This window comes from Mustela nivalis, assembly GCF_964662115.1.
Source record: "Mustela nivalis genome assembly, chromosome: X".
Taxonomy (NCBI): domain Eukaryota; kingdom Metazoa; phylum Chordata; class Mammalia; order Carnivora; family Mustelidae; genus Mustela; species Mustela nivalis.
The window spans coordinates 83,073,563-83,098,033 of NC_139040.1; the positions used below are offsets into that span (position 1 = coordinate 83,073,563).

General features: G+C 44.5%; 1 protein-coding gene and 1 long non-coding RNA gene across 2 annotated transcripts in view; one reads left to right on the forward strand and one right to left on the reverse strand.

Annotated features, from left to right (window-relative positions):
- Positions 1 to 7,729: 7,729 nt before the first annotated feature.
- LOC309856291 lies at positions 7,730 to 12,657 on the reverse strand. The gene is made up of 3 exons (XR_014307142.1): positions 12,534 to 12,657; positions 9,297 to 9,540; positions 7,730 to 7,958 (listed from the first exon to the last, which is right to left on the reverse strand). It is a non-coding gene; the product is annotated as an uncharacterized lncRNA (long non-coding RNA).
- A 62-nt stretch (positions 12,658 to 12,719) lies between these two features.
- Positions 12,720 to 24,471, forward strand: part of LOC309856285 (conserved oligomeric Golgi complex subunit 2-like) — a 30,933-nt gene continuing 19,181 nt past the window's right edge. Inside the window, exon 1 of the mRNA XM_082717230.1 lies at positions 12,720 to 12,918. Within this exon, the coding sequence (XP_082573356.1) occupies positions 12,862 to 12,918 (57 nt within the window). The 5' untranslated portion in view covers positions 12,720 to 12,861. The remainder of the gene's footprint in view (positions 12,919 to 24,471) is intronic.

Sequence of the window (24,471 nt, forward strand, 5' to 3'; positions counted from 1 at the left end):
TGCCGGTTTCCAGTCCCTAGTTCTTGATTCTGAAATTTTAGTTCTGCAGCCCTTCTTTTGATTTTTTAAAAAGATTTTTTCTTTATTTATCTGACAGAGATCACAAGTAGGCAGAGAGGCAGGCAGAGAGAGAGGAAGAAGCAGGCTACCTGCAGAGCAGAAAGCCCGATGTGGGGCTTGATCCCAGGACCCTGGGATCATGACCTGAGCCGAAGGCAGAGGCTTAACCCACTGAGCCACCCAGGTGCCCTGTCTTCTTTTGGATTTTTATAAACTTCTGTGGTATCCACCCCTACAGGAACCTGAACATTCCTTTGTTTTTTGTTTGTTTGCTTGATTTTCCCTTTTGGTTCCTCCAGTTTTCTTTGGATTGCTGCCACTTGCAAGCAAAGGGTCTTGTAAAAATACCACACCAAGGAAATTCACACGTCCTTAGGAGCTATTGAGGAAGTTCCTATAGGGGAAGGACACAATGAGATGCACATTTTAGAGTGATCATCTTAGAATAAGTTTAGAGGATGAATTGGTGTGAGGAGGGGAGGGAAAGGGGCATATTCCTGAAGATGAGATGACAGGTTGGAAGGCCGTTATGGTCATTCTGGCAAAGTATGGTGAGTCCTGAAACAGAAGAGAAAAGGGGCCCGAGGAAAGATTAAACTTACACAAGGTGAGAAGACTAATGAGACTTTATGAAATCTGAGTTTGTGAAATCGGATATTGCTAGGTTTTTAGCACACTTACTTTGGGATCTAATCTTCAAAAATATTTAAATATCTCTGGTGGTGACAACACCATCGTCTTTCCAGTGATTAAGAACTCTGAAATCTTAATCTGGCCCGGGCTGTAGAATGTCAGCTGCGGCTTGAGCACAACGAAAAGCCATTGAAGGGTTTTACACTGGTGGGTGGAGGGTGGTCATGGGATTCCTTTTGCATTTTTAAAATGTCATTTTTGGCTGCTGTGTAAAGAATGGATAGAGAAAAGGCAAAAATAGAAACAAATCATTCTCCAATATTTACAGAACATCTACTATGTGTCAGGTACTGTTCTAAACCCTAAAGACAGAATAGTTAACAAGAGACAAAATAAATTTGATCTCCTCTTGGAGTTTTCATTTTAGTTGTTGAGTGAGAAATGAAGCAAATAAATATACATACATATCAGGGGTTGATGTGGGGTAGGAAGGAAATTAAGCTGAGTGAGTGGACATGGGGTGTGGGGGTTTAGGGGAGCAGGTTGGTATTTTCTATAGGACTGTGTCAGGGAAGTCTCCCTCATTTGAGGAAAGACCTGGAGGAAATTAAGGAACGAGCAGTTGTGCTGTTTGGAGAAGAGCATCCCACACAAAGCAAACAGTAAGCCCAAAGTGGTAGCACATCCGGTGTGTTAAAAGAATGACATGGCGATCAATAATGCTGGGCGAAAATGAGCAAGACGGCAAGTGGTAGGAGGTAGGTAAGGAAGGTAGTGGGGTCAGATCACATAAAGTCTTGAAGGCCATTGTAAAGATTTTCCTTTAACTTTGTGCCAGATGAGAAGAGCTTGGATGGTTTTGAAGAGGCTTGACTTGATTTAGATTAGAAAAGGATCAGGGCGCTTGGGTGGCTCAGTGGGTTAAGCCTCTGCCTTCAGCTCAGGTCATGGTCTCGGGGTCCTGGCATCAAGCCCCGCATTGGGCTCTCTGATCATCAGGGAGCCTGATTCTCCCTTTCCCACTGCCTGCCTCTCTGCCTACATGGATCTCTCTTTCGCTCTGTCAAATAAATAAATAAAATCTTGAAGAGAAAAGAAAAGAATCACTCAGGCTGCTGTGTGCAGAACGGACTTGCGGGGTTGTGGGGTGGGGATGCTGCTTGCATTAATGTAGACTGAGATTTCTATACTGTTGGCATTTGGGGCCACATTAATTTTTGCTATGGGGAGCTGTCCTGTGCACTGACCACTAGATCGCAGGAGCGCCCTTTCCCACTCCCAAGTTGTGACAACGAAAAGTGTGTCCAGACCCTGTCAAAATCCCCTGGGGGGGGAGCAGGTGCACAAAACTCCCCTGGTTGAGGACCACTGATCTGGGTGAGAGGGGGTATTGGCCCAGACCAGAGCAGTAGATGCAGGGGTGGGGAGAAGGGGGGGGAGTCTGGGTGTATATTGAAGTCAAAACACGCAGGATTTGTAAATATATTAAGTGTGGAGTGTGCGGAAAAGACAAGAGTTGGGATGATTTTACAATTTTGGGGGCCCGAGGCCCTGGAACAGTGACGTTCCCACTTGCTAAGATGGGAAAGACGACGGGAGAAGCAAGTTTGATAGGCAACAGGTGTTTGGTTCTGGAGATGGTGGCTGAATCCACATGGGGATGCCCAACCAGAAGCTGAACACATGAGTCTGGCATTCATGGGTGAGGTCCAGGCTGGAGGCACAAATATGAGCACCGTTAGGACATAGGGTTCAAGCTCTGAGAAGAAGTGGGGTTACCTACGCAGTGAGTATGGACAGAGGTGTGTTTGGCAACATGATAAGGCAGCTTCATGATATCTGTCCCCAGGTATTTGTCTTGTGAGTATGGATGGGAGTGTGTATGGGACTTAGGACTTGCTTTTAACCAGTAGAATTTGGCAAGGTAAGAAGATGTCACTATTATGATCTCATTATAGTAAATCAGACTGTTTTACTGATTGGAGTGAGAGGCTGTCCTGGACTTGAAGAAGCAAAGAGCCAAGTTCGGAATCACCTGTGGAGAGAGTTATATGGCAGGAATCTGCAAGCAGCCTCTGGGGGCTGAGGATGGTTTCCATTTAACAGCCTGGAGAATCTCCCTGGCCCGCCCCAGCATGGGTTGCCCCCCAAATCACACAGCTACAAGGAAATGAGTTCTGCCAAAAACCCGAGTGAGTTTGGAAGCAGAGCCTTCCCTAGTGGAACCTGCACGTGAGAACACAGCTTGGTGGGTGCCTTCTCTCCTCCTTTGAGTGAGACCCAGAGCCGAGGACCCTGGTTAAGCTGTGTCTGGCCTCCTGACAGCTAGAGATGGTAGGATAGTAAACTGAGCTGTTTAAAGTTACTAAACTTGTTATTATTTGTTATGAAGTAACTATTAAAAACAAAACAAGAGGCCCAAAATGGAGTTGCTTATGCTAAGCCCCATGTCCCCCAAACCAGACTTAATTATGATTTCAGCTGTCCCAGAAATGGAATCTGAGCCCAGGCAAGCAGACACCACCTGATCCCCACTTCCTCGGACCCCTGCCATCCCCAGAAGCCAAGTCACCTGGCCATAACCAACCTGCCTTGTTTGCCTGACGTGACTTCCTTGCTCCTCCTCTCTTCTGCCTATAAAAGTCTTTTATTTTGTACTGCTCCTCCGAGCTCCTTTCAGTCTGCAAGCAGGATGCTGCCCATTTCGTGAATCATTGAATAAAGCCAATAGGTTCTTTAAAATGTATTCAGGGGCCTGGGATGAAAGCCCACATTCCTGATCAGCAGGAAGCCTCCTTCTCTTTTTTTTTTTTTAACACAACAGAAAACTCAAGCAGAAGGTCCGAGTCCCAGAGCACAGGACTGATGTCTAAAGGTCAGGAAGCTCAAAAAAACCCAGCCAGGAAAGGAGCCATCATCACTGACTGGAAGAGGAATGGAGAGCCAACATCATGATGAAAAAGATATAATATTTCCAGAGAAGTGGAGGGACTTCTATGTCTATAGGACTGAAAGGTTGAGTCATTTGGATCTGAGGGTTAATCATTGGGTTTGGCAACTTGGTGGTGATTAGCGATCTTGTAAAATATCTGTGTAGGTGTAGTCATGGGACCAATGACTGTTAACAGTGTCTGAAGTGCAAAAAAAATTTCAGGGTTTGGATTCAAATGGGAGCAGTGGATATAAAGAGCAGTGAGCAAGTCTGACTTCTGTTTTGGAGGTCAAATCAGTTGGTTTTGCTGATGGATTAGATACGAGAATAGGGAAAGGGGGAATTTATCCCAGGGGCTGAGGCTTTAGCCAGTAGGATGTGGGGATGCTGTTTACTAAGATGGGGAGACTGGGACAGGAGCAGGTTGAGGAGGGAGCAGGATAGAAATAATGGTGAAAATAAGACTCCTGTTACATATTCATGGAGAAATATGCTGCAGGCAGCATATTGGAGCAGCAGCTCCAAGGGCGGGTTAGAATCAAAGACATTAACTTCAGAGCCTTCAGCTTCTACAAAGAACTTAAAATCAATGATGCTGAATGGAATCGGCTAAAGCAGTGGTTTTTAAACTGGGGCTGGGAGGCAAGGAGTTTTGCTCCCAGGGCCGATTGAACAATATCTGGTGACGTTTTTGGTGGTCACCACTTGGGGGGGGTGCTGCTGGCATCTAGTGGCTAGAGACCAGAGACGCTGCAAACTGTCCTGCAGGGCACAGGACAGCCCCACAGCAGAGAATCACCCACCAGGTATCAATAGTGCTAGGTTGCGAAAGCCTGATCGATGGAGAGAGAGAGAGAGCGAACGCATAGCTACAGAAGACCCAGAATCAAGCTCTTCAAAGGGGCGGAGATGAAATAGAGAAGCAAATTGAGAATACAGGTCCAGGATGGTAGGAAGAGAAACCATGTGATTAAGAGGGCACTAAGGCTATTGTGGACATTGCTGCTATAAACATTCTGGTGCATGTGCCCCTTTGGATCACTACATTTGTATCTTTAGGGTAAATACCCAATAGTTCAATTGCTGGGTCATAGGGCAGTTCTATTTTCAACATTTTGAGGAACCTCCATGCTGTTTTCCAGAGTGGCTGCACCAGCTTGCATTCCCACCAACAGTGGAGGAGGGTTCCCCTTTCTCCGCATCCTCGCCAGCATGTCATTTCCTGACTTGTTGATTTTAGCCATTCTGACTGGTGTGAGGTGATATCTCATTGTGGTTTTGATTTGCATTTCCCTGATGCCGAGTGATATGGAGCACTTTTTCATGTGTCTGTTGGCCATCTGGATGTCTTCTTTGAAGAAATGTCTGTTCATGTCCTCTGCCCATTTCTTGATTGGATTATTTGTTCTTTGGGTGTTGAGTTTGCTAAGTTCTTTATAGATTCTGGACACTAGTCCTTTATCTGATATGTCGTTTGCAAATATCTTCTCCCATTCTGTCAGTTGTCTTTTGATTTTGTTAACTGTTTCCTTTGTTGTGCAAAAGCTTTTGATCTTGATGAAATCCCGATAGTTCATTTTTTCCCATGCTTCCCTTGCCTTTTGCGTTGTTCCTAGGAAGATATTGCTGCGGCAGAGGTCGAAGAGGTTGCTGCCCGTGTTCTCCTCAAGGATTTTGATGGATTCCTTTCGCATATTGAGGTCCCTCATCCATTTTGAGTCTATTTTTGTGTGTGGTGTAAGGAAATGGTCCAATTTCATTTTTCTGCATGTGGCTGTAAAAAAAAAAAAAGAGGGCACTAAGGAAGCGGAAATCTAGAGACACTGAGTACATCCACGTTTGCTAGTGATAGGCGTGTATTGTGCATGGACCGCCTATGAGAATTCACACAGCTTGTACATTTTTAAGTGGACATCTGAAACTTTTTAATCATAAACTTTTCATCACAATATATGTATATTTTATTAACTAGGTGTTGAAATTATTAAATATTTAAAAAATGAGATAGAGGGCACCTGGGTGGCTCAATCACTAAGCAGCTGCCTTTGGCCCAGGTCATGATCCCAGGGGCCTGGGATGAAGGCCCACATTTCTGATCAGCAGGAAGCCTCCTTCTCCCTCCCCTGCTCTCCCTACTTGTGTTCTGTGTGTGTGTGTGTGTGTGTGTGTCTCTCTCTACCAAATAAATAAATAAATCTTGAAAAAGAAAATGAGATAGGAAAGGATCAACTTCATCGGAATAACATTTGCCTGCTACAAAGTTCATTTTTTTTTTAAAGCAGAACAGTCTCATTTTCTGTTAATTTATTTCCCAAACCACACTGGAATGGAATGAAACCATTAAAATCCTTACTTGTGCTTTTTCCTATTATGTCCCTAAAAATATGTTGTTTAATTTAAATATGAAGGAATGAGTGTCACTAACCAAAACTGATTGTTATACTGATGTCAGAGCACTTCCAACATCTGCCCAAATCCCCTTTCTGATGTTAACCTTTACCCTAATAAGGAGAGGAAGCCCTAAAGGCAGAGCCCCAGGACTGCCCACAGAAGGGCATTATTTGAAACAAAACTGGTATTTCAACTTTGGTATCAGCCCAAGTCCTACACTCTAATAAGATCTGAGAGGAGTGTCTTGATCTTCCAGGAAGGAGAGGAGTATCCTGGTATCAGACCCAAGAATGGGCATATCACCTATCCTACAGAGTACACATGGAGTTTGGATCTGGAAATGGACTCCCTTAAAATGATCTGCATATAAGGATTCTTTATAGAGATTTTTCAACTACCCTTGGGGACATGGTACCCTACACCCACAGGTGTAGACAAATATTTTACAAGCTATGCTGGGAATGAGGTGGGGAGAGAAATATGGAGGTTGTTATAGGAAGATAGAAGGTTAAAGGAAGTCTTTGTTTTGGGTTTTTTCCTTTTGTTTTTAAGAAAAAGGTTATTTGTCTTCTGACTGGAAGGATCCATTGGAACGAGAACTTGATATTGACCCTGGGAGTGAAGTCCTGGAGAGGGCTGGAGGGAACAAATCCCAGGCATAAGGAAGAACAAACCCCAGCTGGGGATGTCTGCTCTTCTCAATAAACCTGCTCTGTCTTCAACTCTTTCTGTGTTTCTTGTACATTTATCCAATTACCATGTAAATTCCATGATGCCAGGGACTTTTCTGTGTCGTTCGCCACAGATTTACAAACACTCAGGGCAGTGTGTAGCATACAGTAGGTACTGACTAAATATTTGTTGAGTAAATGTCTAAAAACAAATTAAAAATGGATACAAATGTAGATATAGATTTGATTGGGTGGTGGTAAGATAAGGGAATTCCTGCACAAAGGGCTTTTATTTTCTTGAAGTGTGACACTAGTGATGAAGTTTTGGAACACAGGTGAGGTTTGGTGGGGTGAGGTCCAGAGCCAATGACCAAGAAAGGATTCTTGAGACGTCTTAGTTGCAAATGGTGGTTTTATTAAAACACAGGGACAGGACCCAGGGGCAGAAAGAGCTGCTCAGACAGAGGCATGGTTGACTGGGAGCTGAGGAAGGTGAGGACAAAGTGGGTGTCCAGAAGGACTGTCATATGCTAAAGAAGAATTTCAGGATGAGGGAGACCTGGTTATTGTCAAGTCAAAGCTGTTTTTGCCTCTAATGAGGGAAAGCATGAAGACAGTCGGGAGTTTCCTGGAGATATGTTACATTCCTCCTATCACACATCCTTGTCAGTGGGCTTTGGGCTTAGAAGAAATTCAGTTTTATTACACTTCCCTCCCCCTTAGCCTCCCTCAATATTATGGAGGGGAGGGTGATGCTAGGGCTTCCAGAAACTGAGGTATGGGTCTCTGGAAGTCAGGCTATTGATGAGAAAGCTTCTTCCTTCCTTGTAAGTCGCTAGGACATTTGTAGATGGAGGGAGACTCCTGTCCTGCAGGACTGGGATCTCTATCAGTTAAGCATCGTTTTTCCTTTAGGGCAGCCAGGAGTGCATGAGGAATGTTACACATATGGCATGGGGAGAGGGTGTAGGGCGCCAGTTTCTGCTTTGTCCTCAGCTTGCCTTCTGCTCCCTCATCTCTAGGACAGGAGCTGAGAGTGACATAGTTCAGAAGAGGTGGGGGTAGGGATTGTTGAGGCAAGTCTTGAAGGTGTGAAACGGTCATCCATTAGAGGGAAAGCAAACTCACCGGAGAGACAAGGGAGTTTGAAGCCAGAGTTGAGTATCCACTGGAGAATTGTGGTCAAGTGTTTTAAAGTACAGCAGGTTGGCTCAGCTGTATGATTCCTTCCTGGTTTCTGGTGCATGCCGCTGGCATTGGTAGAATCATTTCTAAAGAAACAAAACAAAAGAGGATAAGCCGTTCTTTCAGAAACGATGATGAATCAAGTTTTGAAAATGCTGGGTTTTGAGGCACAGGTGGGACATCAGTGAAATAGCATGAGTAGGTAGTCAGTTACACGGGCCTGGTGGGTAGGAAAGAAACAGATGGTCGTGTATCAGTGGGAGAGATGTTGGCTAGGGAATGGGAGCTGAAACCAAGGGCACAGTTGATATCACTACAAGAGAGGGTAGCTTGGAAGAGAAAGGTTAACTGAACCCTCGGGGAAACCCTGATGGGAAAGTCACATGCATTTCTCAGGCATGCCAATGTTGACACAGATTATTGTAACTCCTGGGGGCCAGAAGCCATGTCTTTGAGATTCATTCATTCTCTGCCTCTGGCATAGCCTGGGCCACATTGAAGGTAATTTTAAAATTCATTCCGATTTGATTTCATTGCACTTTTCATTTGCCAGAATCTTGTCATGGTTTGCTAGTGTATCATTTTCTCGAAAAGATTAAATAAGGACCATTTTACAAATATGAGATGAACGCCTGAAGGGATTTTGTTTAATTCATTCATTAGCTTGGGAACCACTAAGATGTTACCACCACTTCAAGCAAGAATCTCAAGGCAGACACATATACAATCAGTAATACTTAAACGAATTTGCTTTGATAGATGCAAATAGATATGCAAATAGAATGCAAATGGTTGCAAAACTGCCTTCTACCAAACGAAAGGGGGTCAACTGTACTTCCAGTGGACAAAATTCATTTACATATAGCTAGACAGGATCATCTGCATCCGCATCAATTATGTACAATCTATAGAGTTACAAAATAGCTCAAAGACAAGAAATGCACAGAATTTCCCATAGAATTGGTCAGCCCAGAAGGGTACATGAGACAACACCTGTTTTCCCTTGGAAGACACTATAATCTTTTAGGTTCATTTCAATGTCTTTCATGATTTTGCCTATGCTTTAAAAGAAAAAAAAGGTACCCTTATCATTCTTATTAGTTTGAAAAAAACTAATAAAATACTAGTCTGTTATAATATACACATGGAATAATGTTCTGGCACTATCATACCCAATTTGGGGTGCTAACTGATTAGGAAGATGAGGAAGAATTTGGGAGCCCCTAGGATGAGTCTGTTTCCGGTTGGAATGGGAAACATTTAAGAATCAAACTAAATGATCTCAAATCCACTCTGGAATGAAACAGGTTATAAGGAAAATACAGAAGATGTTGAAATGGACCTGTTGGCTCATTGTGAGCTTTCGTGGTCGAATGGAGACCTCTACTATGATGCTTGTCCTCCATGTCCCACCCATCCCATACCTGCTATCCTGGCACCAAAGGGCCACCAGACTTTAGGCTCAGTCTGAAGTTCCAAATGGAAACCCTCTGTTCCCACAGTAGTGGACAGGATGACTCTGGTTGCTGGTGGAAGCGTCAGCTGCTTTAGTCCAACAGTTCAAGAGAGGATCAGAAGAGCATAAGGACAATATTGGAAAAAAATGCTTGGATGAATTTCCAGAACACAATATTTCTCTTTGCAATTTTTGAGTGTTCTGTAGCCAACCTGCCAAAAAAATGTGAAAACTATAAATATAGAGGTGTGGGAAGGATAAATGAGGACCTGTCACAGTGCCAGCGAAAATAGGGAACTGAGAATCTTCCAGAGATTCAGAGTCAAAGGGGGTTAATATTTACTTAGAAAAGAAGTCGTGGGCACAAGCTCTAGGATGAAATGAAGGCAAGAGAGGCAAGTTAGGGAATCGAGAGAGAGAGAGAGAGTTGAAGATAAAAAAAAGTCAACTTAAAGTCTCATTCCTCATTAAGGAAAGTACAGATCAGAGAAGAGGGGAGAGACTGGGATATAGTTGATCGCCGATTGTGTCTGGCTCTGATTAGAAGCTTTGTATCCACTTTTTCATTTCATGTTGCAGCCTGTTTCCTGGATTCCAGCTTCTATTTCCTATGAAACAGGTACCATCACCAAAGACGAGAGTCAAACATGTAACAGTAGTCAAATCTTTAACAGCGCGGACAACTAACTAACCAAAAGCTGGCCCAGGGACTCCTGCAGAGTCAAGTGTTACACGCCCAGTGCCTGGATCGCGAGGCCATGGTAGGGATCTTGGGAAGGGTTCAGGGTAGGGAGACACACAGCAGGTTCTGGCCAGAGGCTAGTCACCAAACTTTGTGTGGCTAAAGGGGTGTGTACCAGCTGAATGTCAGCTCCCAGATGAAACTGAGGGAAATGTCCTTTGGGAAGGTTTCCGCTGCCTCTCTGCCTTTCCTTCGTCCTCCCCAGGGTGTTCCATTAGCATTTGGGGTCTGGGGTCTTGCCTGTTGCTCCTGGCTTTGGTGGGCCACGCCACTGCCACAGCCAGGGCTCCAAGTGGCAGTGCACTGTATGGGGTCTTGACTGTTCCCTCCTGACTCTCGGAAGGAAAACAGGCAGCAGGGATTTTCATTCTTTGTTGGCACCTACTCTCTTCAGCAACCCCAAGATCAGTACCCCAGGCTGCACAAGCTCAGGTTCATGTCTTTACCAAAGGCCGGCAATAATTTCAGAAAGGAATGACAATGAAGGTAAAAAACAGTTCAACTACTCGCTCATCTGGACTTCTAGGGCAGGTGGGGTTCCCAGACAACTTGGTTCCGTCGGTCTGGCACCCTTGCCTCCCCTCTCGGTGCCTTGGTGATGAGTGTGGACCTTGCTGTTTGCGCTGCCTGAATTTGCCCTTGTCGCTTATTAGCACTGTGGCCCTGGGCTAAAAGTCATGCCTCTCAGAGCCAATCAGAATAGCTTATTAGAACTATTGATTCTGGCATAGTGGGCCTGTGCAGAAATCTCTCTTCTTCATCCCTCCTCCTTCTCAGTCTTCCCCTGATCCACTTTTCCCTCCTCCTTCTTTGATGTGTAAACCAAGGTATTTGGGGAGCAGGGAATGATGTGATGTTTGGGATTTACTTTAAAATATATTCCAGACCTTCTCCCTCCCCAAAAAACAAAAATACAGGCAGTTTGGGGGAAGTAGAAGGAGGAGGGCCTATGAAACAGTTGGGGAAGCAGAGTGATAAGTGCTCGGAAGGGCCAGGATCCTTCTGCTCTACACACTTTGGTGTATGCTTGAGAATTTTCATAATAAAAGTAAACAAACAAAGACCAAATAATGAGGCTTTCATTCCCTATATCCAAATGACCACAACAAGGGCATAGAATGCACTTTCATAGTTGCTCCCCTGGCAATTTATTCTGATTCCCCAAATAAGATTCCAGCTCTCATCCTACCTGTCATAGTCTCTGGATATTGACTGGGAACGTTTTCCTCAACAAGGCCTTGCCAGGCCCACTGCTAGGGAATGTATTGTTTCAGATTCTGTACTCACGTTTTAAAGATTTTTTTTATTTATCAGAGAGAGTGCGGGGAGAGAGCGAGCACAGGCAGACAGAATGGCAGGCAGAGGCAGAGGGAGAAGCAGGCTCCCTGCCGAGCAAGGAGCCCTATGTGGGACTGGATCCGAGGACGCTGGGATCATGACCTAGGACGCTGGGATCATGACCTGAGCCGAAGGCAGCTGCTTAACCAACTGAGCCACCCAGGCGTCCCTGTACTCACGTTTTTAAAAAAAGTGACCAGTTTCCCGTTTGCAGTGACTCCAATGCAAGACTCACTGTAAGCCGTTGTCTTGCTGTGTCCCATCCCTTTCTAAGGACTGCTCATGCTATCTCTGTGAGATCACAGCATTGGGAGGGGCAGCCCAGGCCTGGGCTATTACAGCAAAGCTGCAGCCTGAAGGGCGCGCCTGAGATCTGTGGTTTGAGCTGTCAGAGTCTCACGGAGAAAATAAAAGAGAAATGAATCATCATTTGACCATGACATTCCCACTAAAGGGGAGGACAGTGGGAGAAAGAGCAAGGGAAGAGGAAAGAAAAATCTCAAAATAAATGTGGGGTGGATGGCAGGAGGAGGAGGGGTCTCCTAAATTGGGGGCAGGTGTGGCGATCGAACCAACGCTAGCCACAAACACAGGATTCCACCCATTCTAGAGCGGACTGGACATAAACATGCTCGCACATCTACTTGTGGGCTGCGTTTTGGCGGCCGGTAGCGAGGTGATTCTTTAAGAGCTCTGAGAACCCAAACTTGTGGCCGCCCCGCAGCTGAGCGGAAGTGGAGCTGGGAGCTGCCCAGACGACCCGAGGCTGCCAGCTGACCACCTTCCTCCCTACAGATCGCTGGAGCCAAGCTCAGCGGGGGAGAAGCCACGCTCGCGGGTGGGTGCCAGGGCTAAGGGCGGAAGCCGGGTTCCCACAGAGGCCTCCGCGCCCAGGCGGCTGCAGCGGCGGCGCCCGGGACCGGAGGCCTGACACCCGGACGCGCCCCCCACTCTGGACAACCGGCGGCAGAAGTAAAGGGCCAGCATCCCGCCACGGCTATGCTTCCCACGGGACAATCTCGGGAGAAGGTCCTGGAAGAGGTTCGCAGGCCGATTTTCCGAGGGAAAGGGCGAGGTGGGGAGGGAGCGCCCCTGACCCTCCCCGCCCTCCCCTCTCCCGCTCACCCGGCATCACCAGCTTCGGAGCTGCCCTGCAGAAACGTAGGCGAGGTTGTAGTGTCGCCCTCCGCCGCTCGGCGGCAGCATCACCTGCTGGCTCGACTGCAGCGGTCTGCGCGCCTCTCTTGGCGGAGGCAGGCGGAGGCGGGCCTGCGGCGATCTCTTTCATTGGCCGGGCGCGGGCGCTGCCATGTTGGAGGAAGCAGTGTCTTCTGTGCGGTGGAAACGCCCTGGCTTCACCCGTAGCGTTGGGGAGCGCAGCCTACTACCTTTCCTCCTCGCTCTCGAGTGTCGGTGCTGAGAGGCAGCGGCCGGCGGGGTGGAGAGAAGTAAGATGAACCTGCCCAAGGGGCCGGACACGCTCTGCTTCGACAAGGACGAGTTCATGAAGGTGCGCGCCTGGGCTCTGCTCCCCGGAGCCGGCCGTGGGTGGCCTGCCCTCCTTGGCCCTCCGGGGCCTCTCCTCGGGCTTCTCCTGCGGGCTACCTGGGCCATCCCCGCCGCGGACGGGTCCTCGGCGGGGACCTCACTGCACTTTGCAGTGAGTCTCTTGGCCTCGGGTGGGCTAGGTGCAGCCTGGAGAAAGCACTCCTGTGAAATCGTGCACATTGAATAAAAAGGCCTGAAAGTTCAGGGCAAGTGGTTTTGAGCTAAATGCAAAAGCCCTGGACCCGTAAGACCCGCCTCTGGTACCGTGCGGCACAGTCAGACCGCCGCTCCCCCGGCCTGACAGAAGCCTCCCAGTGCCGTGTGCCTAGAAGCTCAGCGACTGTGCATTGAACACATCTCTGAACGCGCGTACTTATTAGGAATCGGGTCAAAAAGGCACTTAACCTAACGTTTATGCCTGACTTTCGTCTTAAGCTCCCGGAATGAGAAATCTGAAAGACTGTACTGTCCTTACTGGTTCTGGTCCAGTACTACAAAGCATACCAAGCTCCTTTTCTAAAGTTGCCCTACTTCTCTTGGTGAGGTCAGCCTGAAGCTGGCAGCAGATAACTGTAGGACATAAACTTACAGAATAGAAATTTAAACTGAAAAGACTTTACTGACAGGAAAGGTTCATCAGACATAGCCTTGAAAATGTCCCAAGGTTTGATTTAGAGCCAGGAGGAGCTTTTATCTGTTTTCTGTAATCCCCTGGGTCTGTACTTAAACTATCAAAACGTATATGTTTAATTTCTAAGGATTGGGATTTAGTAGCTGGTTTCAGTGTTAAAAAGTTTTGGCTCTGTAGGTACCTAAAATTCTGAAAAGAGTTTGAATTTCTTACTTTTTTATGGCTTCAAGTCATAATATGTTTTTTTCTTTTTTGGGTTAACCAGCTAGTTCCTTTTTGATACTTGCATTCAGATCACATCTCCCAAACTCTGGCTTTAAAAGTGCTTATGTCTGGATCCTCTGCGGTGTGGCCATATCATTTTTAATATGTAGGGATGTCTAGACGAAGGTATATTGTACTCTTGTTCTGGTATGGTGATGTTAAGCCACTGTAATAAAGGGTGTAAATTGAATGGAGTGTCTGAAGGAGAGCACAGAGTGAATTCTCTGATCCAGAAACGTTTTGTTAACGAAGGACACGTGATGAGGAGAGAGGTCATTGGAAGAAGAAAAGGCACACACACAGACTTAAAGAATCTCAAAGCACGGAAGTCTCTTTAGCTTGTCTGTCTTTGGACTTCGTCAGGCTTTCTTTGGGCCTAACACTAGCATTTTCTCACACTTCCTAGCCCCGCCATCTTTCTCACTCTGAGCTGACAGAATGCCATTGGTCAAAGCAGCTTCGGAAAATAGAAATCTCAAAATAGCAGTTCTAAAGTAGGACTTAGAGGTAGGAAGAGAGCAAACTGGGAAAGTGGCTAGAATGCCAGCAATTCCATATTCTTTCAAGGCTCTGAAATTTCTGAATATAATGTACAATTTGTAGTGTTAATGAACGTGACCCCTTCATACATAGAAGGAAAATACATGGAACAGCTGTTCTGTGTAAAGTGGTATTGATCTTCTATATGGGAGCTGGAGATAAAGGTTATTTGCAATTTGTGTTTCCGTCAGAGAGATGTTTTGTTAAGTTACAGATGCGAGGCAGAAATGAGTGGAGAGCGTGCTGTCGGGGTTGTATTTCTACATAGGTGTCTTGTTTGGCACATTTTGGAATGAGACTGGGATGGTAGAAAGGGAGATGGGGTGGGGCTGTGGGTTGCACCTTGGACACTGCATACATTGAGGGGTCCACGTTGATGCAGTCTTCATGGTAGAGCTGCAGTCAGGTTTACAGCAGGAAGTTGCATGGTCATATCTGTTGAGTTCGAGCTGACTGGTGACAGGAGACTACTTAAAAAGTCATGTTTATGAGATCTAATGAGAAATAGAAGGGGAAAGGTATGGAAAAGAGGTAGGTGATCAAAGTGCAGGAATGACAGATTGGGAAGGGTCACATGGGGCAGAGGCACTGGCAACATCATACTTTGTCGGCTTAGAAATTCGAAAATCCTTTGGGTTGACAGCCAACTAATAGATGAGCAGGACATAAGGTATTGGTAGTAGGGGGAAAAAGTGGCATAACAGATAAATTAGACCATTTACATGGGTGTGCTATTGACATCACATGTAGCCTTCCTCTTCCATCTCAACATATGACTTCATCTCCAGTCGTACAGAAAAATTAGCAGCCATCCCATGGGACCTCCTCCATCCTGCTGATCATGATCCCATTCTTGTATTTGTCCCCTTCTCCTCCTCGCCTGGTATGGGGAGGGGCTCTCCTTCCTCCTGGGGTTCAATCTCCACTCTGGCTTGGAGTCCATGCCCTCCCGCCCTTCCAGGAGCCTGCGAGGATCCTCTCCCCTGCACTTCTTCCTATCACGCGCTCCTGTTTGATCCTCTCCCACTTGAATGCCCCACCTCTAGGTATTGCCCTGTCAGTGTCACACATCACAGCCAGTGCTCAGGGGTTGACTTGACTTTCCCACCTTCCACCCTTCAGGCCCTGTCGTTCCACTAAAGAGTTCTTACCAAAACTGTTTCTAAGTCAGCGCACCGGACCTTTCTCTGTCTCCTTACTCGACATCGCAGTAGACCAAATGCTCTGCATTGCTTCCTGTCTTTCTTCTACCTCTCTGATGTGTCTCCTGTGCAAAGTCATGCTCCTGGTAGCCACTGAATGCTGATTATGGGCTCAGCCCCGTGTTCCTTTCTTTCCCTAGATGACCTTTTGTGCAGCTTCATGACCACCTATCAGCAGGTAAGGCAGATTCCTGTCTCTGGCCCACACGCCTCCTGAGCACCAGTTCTGTGTATCAGACTTGCGGACCTTTCTTCTCGGATGTGTCTGTGGCCCCTCAGACTCATCAGGTTCAAGACGGAATTCATGAGCACCTCCTCCACTGAAAACCACCTTTCTTATTCTATTGCCTCTCTTGGTAAACACTTCATCTGTTTAGCCTGGAGTCGGGAAACCAGAAGTCAACTCCTACTCTGTCACCTTTCCAAAATCTAGTATGTCACACCAAGTCCTGTGGATTTCGCTTCCTAAACCTCTTGAGTCCATATACTTCTTTCCATCTCTTCTCGTACCTTTGCAGTGCGCCCTTGCCATCACACCGTAGAAGCTTCTCACCCAGTCTCCATGCGCCTTCCTTGTCTTTCTGGCCCCTGGTCTACACTGCAGGCAAGCCACTCTTGTCAGAATACGGATGTGATCTTGTATGTACCAGGTGACGGGTCAGTCCACCAGCTCTTGAAAAACCATTTTCCCACGCACTCGAACGTATTTCAAAGAGAATCAGTCCCTCATGGGGTAGTTTTCCTTGGTAGACAGTTTGTTTCTGCGCTGAGCCAGTCTGCCTCCTTCGAACTTCTCTGTGTCAGTTCCTCTCTGGAACCTGTGGCTTCGTTGGCACCCCGGGTAGGCACATGATGACCTTTTCCATGAGAAGTGAAGGCAGGAGCCCTCTGGACGGTGAATGTATGTACCCTCATGTTCCATAGGTAAAAGAACCGTGTGTGGGGGTGGGGGGTTAAGTCCTTGAGGCTCCTCCCTGTTCTAATTGGGTGAACTGGGAATTTTGAGACAGGAAGCAGGTCCTGTGTGTCCTTGTTTGCAGGGAGCATGCATTCTGATGGACAAAATGGAAAAGGGGAAGAATGAGCAGCTGCTCAGATCTGTTTGTACTGTGCTGGCTGATTAGCTGTGACCTGCAGATGTGGGTCCCATCCTCGGCTCTGCTCTCTGCCTGCTTATGTCTGACTTGGGGCAAATCACTCGCCTCTAGCCTTCTGTTTGCTTGTTAGTATAATGAGGTGGTGCTTATCTATGTGATATTTGCCAGCTCCTCTGAAAAGACTCCAGTCCATCCTGGCTTGCAGATAAGGAAACTGAGGCCTGAGGTGTGATGACTTCCTTTAAAGCCACACAGCTAGTTGGGGCCAATCACAGGCCAGATCTCCTGACCCCCACGCATCAGTCCTTGGAAATCCTACTGTAATATGTTCCTTTCCAGAGGCCACAGGTGGGAACTGAGGGAAGTGGGACAATCAGAACATTAAGAATAGCGCAGAAGATGGCACAATGTCCGCATGCCTTGGCACCTGCATTTCACCAATAGGGCCACCTCTTACCTTAGAAGAAATTCCCACAGGGCTGGTGATCTGCAGTCAAATGCTCTACCACTGAGCTATACCCCCAGGGCTGGTGATCTGGATGCCTGGCCTGGAGCTTAGCTATGGTAAACAGGACCAGAGGGAAGTGATGGCTGTCTGAGGTGGACTTTGTTGACAGCGGCGGGAGATAGCAGCTGACAGAGGAGGAAGAGGGAAGAGTGACAGACAGCAGATAGCCGCAGGCCCACAGGTCAGCCACTGTTGCTCCGGGTCGCCCATCCCCAGGAGCCGTCTTCGTATCACAGGAGCTGACTGCTTACCCTGTGGGTTCTTAGTTTGATGTCATGTCTTGATGACAAGATTCCATTCTCTTCTGCATCAGTTTGAGACAGACATCGTAATGAAATTCTAATTAGCCAAATATGGAATGTAAGCCTGGAACTCATTTTATAGAGAAATTTTCTTATGTGAACTACTTTCCCTGATGATAGAGGAGTTGTGACGATGTAACATCAGATAAAGTTTATCTGATTGGCACTTGTAAGAAGGGTTCCCGGCAAAAAAGAACTGTTTTTTTGTTGTTGTTGTCCTCCCTTTTGATCTTTCCTTTCTATTCCGTTTCTTTTTTTTTGTCTTGTGAGCGGTCATCTGATTTATAAAAAGATGCAACAAAAAGTAAAATGGTACAAGATAATCAGTTTCAAAACATAAAAAAGTGAGTGTCTTTAGCCATAGCTCAGAACAGAGGAACTGGGTAAGGAGAATTGCTTGTATGAACTGGCAACAGGAAAAGTTGGTAAAGGAGAGCTGAGGAACTCTATTAAGACATAGGAGTGAGGGGCTCTGTCATCATCTGGCATTCGCTCAGTGTCGTCTATATGGTTAGAGATGTCCATGATGGGAACTCCAGCAATCTTCTGGGTCTGGGTCAGCTGATGCCACAGTGTAACACTCTGAATTACTTCCATACTGAGCAGTCATCTGCATAGTTTGTCTTGTGTGTACGTGGTAATTGTTTGAAACTTGGCTCTTTCTCAATCCTTAGAGCCTCTTGATACTTGCACCCCGGTTTCTCAGTTTCAGCCATTACACAGTCAGTTGTACAACTGGTACACTTGGCACACAGCCCGTCCATCATTGACCGGTCAAGTTTGGCCTAAATAGAAAAGTTGATAACGTCGGTACCAACCAGGATGTGGTAAGTCGGCCCAGCTGTGTGTTTATATTGGAAAAAGCAGGAGGGATGTTGGGGGACTTCTCTTTCCTTGAGTGCATGGCATCCTTCTTTTCTTTCTTTTTAGGTTTTAATCTGTCCTTCTCTCGGAGAAGGATCTCAGAGCTAAGCATTCGCTTCCCGGTCACATACTTGCTTGCTTTCTCTTGCTTCCCCATGTTCACACCATGCCCATTTCTCCTTGCTTTTGATTTTCTAATTCACTCTTTGTAGTACCATAAAACTTATTTAAATAAAATGTTGGCCTACTAAGTTATTGATTATTAGTAAGTTCTTTGTTCAAAAGTTGAGAGCAAGAAGTATTATGTAAATATATCTTTTTGTTATTTGTTATTTACAACATTTAGCATCAAATTTCTTGAAACATTTAAACAAATCAATCACAAACTGGGGATTGGGCTCTTTCTTTTTTTTTTTTTTTTAAGTAATCTCTATACCCAACATGGGACTTGAACTCACAACCCTGAGATCAGGACCTGCATGCTCCAGTGACTGAACGAGCCAGGTGCCCTTTGGGCTTTTTGTTTTTAAGTTCCTCAGGTGAGGGGGTGCCTTAGTGGCTCAGAGGGTTAAGCTTCTGCCTTCAGCTCAGGTCATGGTCTCAGGGTCCTGGGATCGAGCCCTGCATGGGACACTCTGCTCAGCATGGAGCATGATTCCCTCCCTCTCTGCCTACTTGTGATCTCTCTCTCTGTGTCAAATAAATAAATAAAATCTTAAAAAAAAAAGTTCCTTAAGTGATTCTAATGTGTGACCAGTGTTGAGAACTCTAGCACTGGATAATTCCTTTAAATAGCTCAAGAAGTTAATTTTGAAAAGCAAACTAAAAGCCTACATAGGTTATGATTGGTGTTAAATTGAGGGGAAAAAAGAGATAAAGAGAAGAAATCAGCTGGAACAGAGTTTAATTAGGTACTCAAATATTTGTTAGATGGATAAATACATTTGCAGAATGTAAGGTTTGTTTTTTTTTTCTCTCTTCATAAATATGTCAAATGAGTATATAAATTCAACAAAGGAGTTCGATATAAAATTGATTAAAATGTTAGAACAGAAGTTTTTTAGAATTTCAGTGTTACTATTTCATGATGCTTTTAAGATGATCTCTCTGTAGATGGTGGGAAGATCTTGTTAGCATATGTTTTTAATTTCTCAAGCTTGAATAATTTAGTCACTGAACAAAGATTTAGAATGAGTTTTGGGAGACACAAGTCCTAGATTATGTCCCCACCTAGCTGGGTCAGAGATTTGAGAGCAGGGGCTGGAGGGAAGAGCTCCAAGGACATTTTTGTATACATGCTGATACCTTGGGCAGGAACACTCTTCCCACACTTCTTGTGCCTAGCTCCTTTGTGTCATTTGGATCTCAACTCATTGTTCTATATTTCCTGGTTCATCCAAGTTAAAATACATCCCATTTGTCACTCAGACCTTTACTGTGTCCTGTTTTCTTTTTAGCTGTGATCACTATTCATTAATCGCTATTTGATCACTGTTCATTAATATAATGTTTGTTTACATATTTATTTTCTCATTTCTGCATTAGAATATCTGCTCCTTAAAAGCAGAGACCTTGTCTTGTCTTTTCTTTTCATGACTGTGTCCCCAGGTCTTAGAGCAGAGCTGGAGTTGCATGATAAATATTTGAGGAATATTTATGGGATATACAGGGGCATTTATTCATCTCTGTTGTCCATTGTTTTCAAGAATGGTTGGAAACACACACATACGTGAGCTCACACAAACTTTCTATGTCTTTCAACCCCTATGTAGTGTGCAGATTAGTGCTTAACTATTTTGGTTTTTTGTCTCGATGAAATGGGACATGTTTTAGGGCAGAGCTCATAAATTTCATATGCCCTCTTAGTACTTCTCATCATTACAGAGTGATGGTTCTGGGGGATTCTGCTTCTCGTGGAGATAGTATATAGTGATTTTATAAGTCCATGTATCTGGGAAGGAGTGTTTTACTTCTTGGCAGCTTAGAGAACATCAATCTTTCCAAATTTCATGTAATTTTCATAGCATTAAAGCTACTAATTTCAGATTATTGGTAAGTTTTAAATGATTAATTCCCAGGTTACTTTGAATTAGTCTTTGTTTGCCATCCCTGATTGCAGCTAGTTAGTAAAGTAGCTAAACTTTTAAACTCTACTTGGTTTTAATTTTGAGTGATGTCACTGCTTCTCTCATGGTTAATGGTTCTTAATTACCTGCAGCTTGTCTGGTTTGCTCATTTATTTTCTTGTGTTCCAACACCTCTTGTGATCTCCCAACTTCTGGCCTTTTGGGGGATTTGTACTTTGACTGGGTTCAGATAGGAAATACCCCTGAGTACAAAGAGAAGATATTTTTCTTCTAACTTCACTATCTCCTATTATTAATGTATTACATTGTCGTGGTACATGTGTTACAACTGATGAACCAGGATTGATACAGTATTAATTAAAATCCATGGTTTACATTAGGGTTCACTCCTCTTTCTATAGTTCTGTGGGTTTTGACAAATGTATAATGTTATTTACCTACTGTTGGTATCTTACAGCCTAGTTTCATTGCCTTGAAAACCCCTGCACCTCATCTATTTGTTTCTTCTCCTCTCTCTGCACCCTCCTCGCTCACCTTTCAGCCCGGGATCTTTTTACTGTCTAGAGTTTTACCTTTTCAGAGGCACCTGGCTGGCTTAGTTGCTAGGGCATCTGACTCTTGATCTCGGGGTTGTGAGTTCTAGCCACCACATTGGGTATAGAGATGACCTAAAAAATAAATAAGAATAAAAATGTTGGTTAATTTTTACCTTTTCCAGAATGCCATAGAGTTGTAATCATATAGTATTTAGCCTTTGAGACTGGTCTTTCACTTAGCAATATGCATTTAAGGTTCTTCGAAGTCTTGTGGCTTAATAATTCATCTTTTAATTGTCGAATAATCCATTGTGTGGGTGTGGCACAGTGTACCTGTTCACCTACTGAAGGATATTTGGAATGCTTCCAAGTTTTGGTACTTCAGAGAATAAAGCTGCTGCAAACATCCGTTTGCAGGTTTTTGTGTGGACACTAGTTTTAAGCTCTTTTGGGTAAAAACAAAGTAGCACAATTACTGATCTTATAGTGAGAATGTGTTTAGTTCTGTGAGAAACTGCCAAGCTGTCTCACACAGTGCCTCCCATTTTGCATTCTGACCAAACAGTGAATGAGAGTTCGGTTGTCCCACATCCTTGCTAGCATTTGGTATTACTAGTGCTTTGGATTTTTTATATTCTACGTGATATGTAATAGTACCTTGTTTAAATTTGCAATTTCTTTGGGGCACCTGGGTGGCTCAGTGGGTTAAGCCTCTGCCTTCGGCTCAGGTCATGATCTCAGGGTCCTGGGATCAAGCCCCACATCAGGCTCCCCGCTCAGTGGAGAGCCTCCTTTCCCCCCTCTCTCTGCCTGCCTCTCTGCCTACTTGTGATCTCTCTCTCTGTCAAATAAATAAATATTTTAAAAAAATTTGCAATTTCTTAATGACATACAAAGTTGAGCATCTTTTCAGATCCTTTTTTTTTTCTTTTTTAAAGATTCTATTTATTTATTAACAGCACAAGCACATGGAGAGGTAGCAGCAGGCAGCGGGAGAGGGAAAAAAGCAGGCTCCTCGCTGAGCCGGGGGCCCAGTGTGGGGTTCAGTCCCAGGACCTGAGCTAAAGGCAGATGCTTAACTGACTGGGTTTCCCAGCCACCGCTCTTTTCACATTTTTAAATTAGGTTTGATTTCTTGTTGCTACTAAGACATCTTTATATTATATTTCTTATTTTAAGTCCTTTACCATGGATGTGTTTTGCAGATATTTACTCTGTGACTGGTCTTTTCATTCTCTCTCTCTCTCTTTTGTTTTTTTTTTTTTAATATTTTACCTATTTATTTGTCAGAGAGAGAGCGAGCGAGAACGAGCACAGGCAGTCAGAGTGGAAGGCAGAGTCAGAGGGAGAAGCAGGCTCCCTGCGGAGCAAGGATCCCGATGTGGGACTTGATCCCAGGACGCTGGGATCATGACCTGAGCCGAAGGCAGCCGCTTAACCAACTGAGCCACCCAGGTGTCCCGTCTTTTCATTCTCTTAACAGTGTCTTACAGAGAATTTTAATTTTAACAAAGTCCCTCTCATCAATTTTTTCTTTCGTAGATCATGCTTTTGGTTTTATATCTGAAAAGTCATTGCCAAATCCAAGGATCCCTACATTTTTTCTTATGTCATCTTTAAGAAGTTTTGCATTTTACGTTTAGGTTTTTGAAAGGTGTGAAAAGTTTGTTTTTATTCTTTTTATTTGTTTGTTTTTTCTTATCAATGTCCCATTGTTCGGTTCCATTTGTTGAAGACTGTCCTTGCCATTGAGTTGCCTTTGCCTGTGTGTGTGGATGTTTTTCTGGGCTCTCCACTCTGTTCCAAGCACCTGTCTCTTTTGCCAGGCACCTTCTGTCTTAATCACTATAGCTTTAATAGTAAGTCTTGAGATTGGGTGGTGGCAATCCTCAATTTCCTTTTTTTCCCCGCTCTTTAATATTTTGTTGACTACTCTGGGACTCTTGGTTTTCCAGTTTTCCATCCAAATTTTAGAGTCAACATGTTGGTATCCACAGAATAACTTCCTGGCATTTTGATTGGGATTGCATTGAGTCTGTCGATCAGTTTGGGAAGAACTGACCTCTTAACAGTATTGAGTGTTCTTCCCCAAGATTATGGACTTTCTTTCCACTTCACATCTTACCTTGCTTGTTGTCTTTCATCAGAATTTTATACTTTTTCTCACATAGATCTTGTGCATATTTCGTTAGATTTGCACCTAAGTATTATTTTTTTTTGGTATGCTAATGTAAATGGTCTTGTGTTTTTAACTTCAAATTCCACTTGTACATTGCTGGTATATACGAAAGCAATTGACTTTTTAAATTTTTTAATTAAAATTCAATCTCGTTAACATATAGTGTACTTTTAGTTTCATGGTTAGAATTTCGTGATTCATTGGTTGCATACAACACCCAGAGCTCATCCCAACAAGTGCCCTCCTTAATACCCCTCACCCAGTTACCCCAACTTTCCCCTCTCCAGTAACCCTCAGTTTGTTTCCTGTAGTTAAGTCTCTTGTGATTTGCCTCCCTGTCTGTTTCTATTTTTCCTTCCCTTCTCCTATATTCATCTGTTGTTTCTTAAGTTCCACATGTGACTGAAACTATATGGTATTTGTCTTCCTCTAGTTCCATCCATGTCCTTGCAAATGGCAAGATTTTGTTCTTTTTGATGGCTGAGTAATGTGTGTGTGTGTGTGTGTGTGTGTACACCACATCTTCTTTATCCATTCATCTGTTGATGGACATCTGGGCTCTTTCAATAGTTTGACTATAAACATTGGGGTGCTTTTGCCCCTTCAAATCAGTTTGTGTACTTTGCATAAACATCTAATAGGGCAATTGCTAAGTCGTTGGGTTGTTACATTTTTAACTTTTTGAGGAGCCTCCATACTGTTTTCCAGAGTTGCATTCCCACCAACAGTGTAGGACAATTCCCCTTTCTCCACATCCTCGCCAACATCTGTTGTTTCCTGACTTGTTAATTTTAGCCATTTTGACTGATGTAAGGTGGTGTCTCATTGTGGTTTTGATTTGTATTTCCCTGATGCTGAGTGATGTGGAGCCCATTTTCATGTGTCTGTTGGCCATTTGGATGTCTTCTTTGGTCTGTTCATGTCTTCTGTCCATTTCTTGACTGGATTTTTTTGTTTTTTGGATGTTGAGTTTGATAAACTATAAATGTTGAATACTGGCCCTTTTTCTGATACATCATTGGAAAGCAATTGACTTCTGTATTTTAACTTTGTATCATGCAATCTTGCTATAATCACTTGACTAGTTTCAGGAGGGTATGGGTGTGGGGTGTGAAGTCTTTGTATTTTCTGTAGACAGTCATGTCATCTGTGAACAAAGTTTTATTCTTTCCCAGGTTGTATACTTTTTGTTTCCTTTTCTTACCTTATTTCATTAGTTTGGCCTTCCAGTATAGTATTGAATAGTAGTAGGAGGAGGGACATCCTTGCCTTGATTCCCTGTCTTCTATTTTCTCAGTATTAATA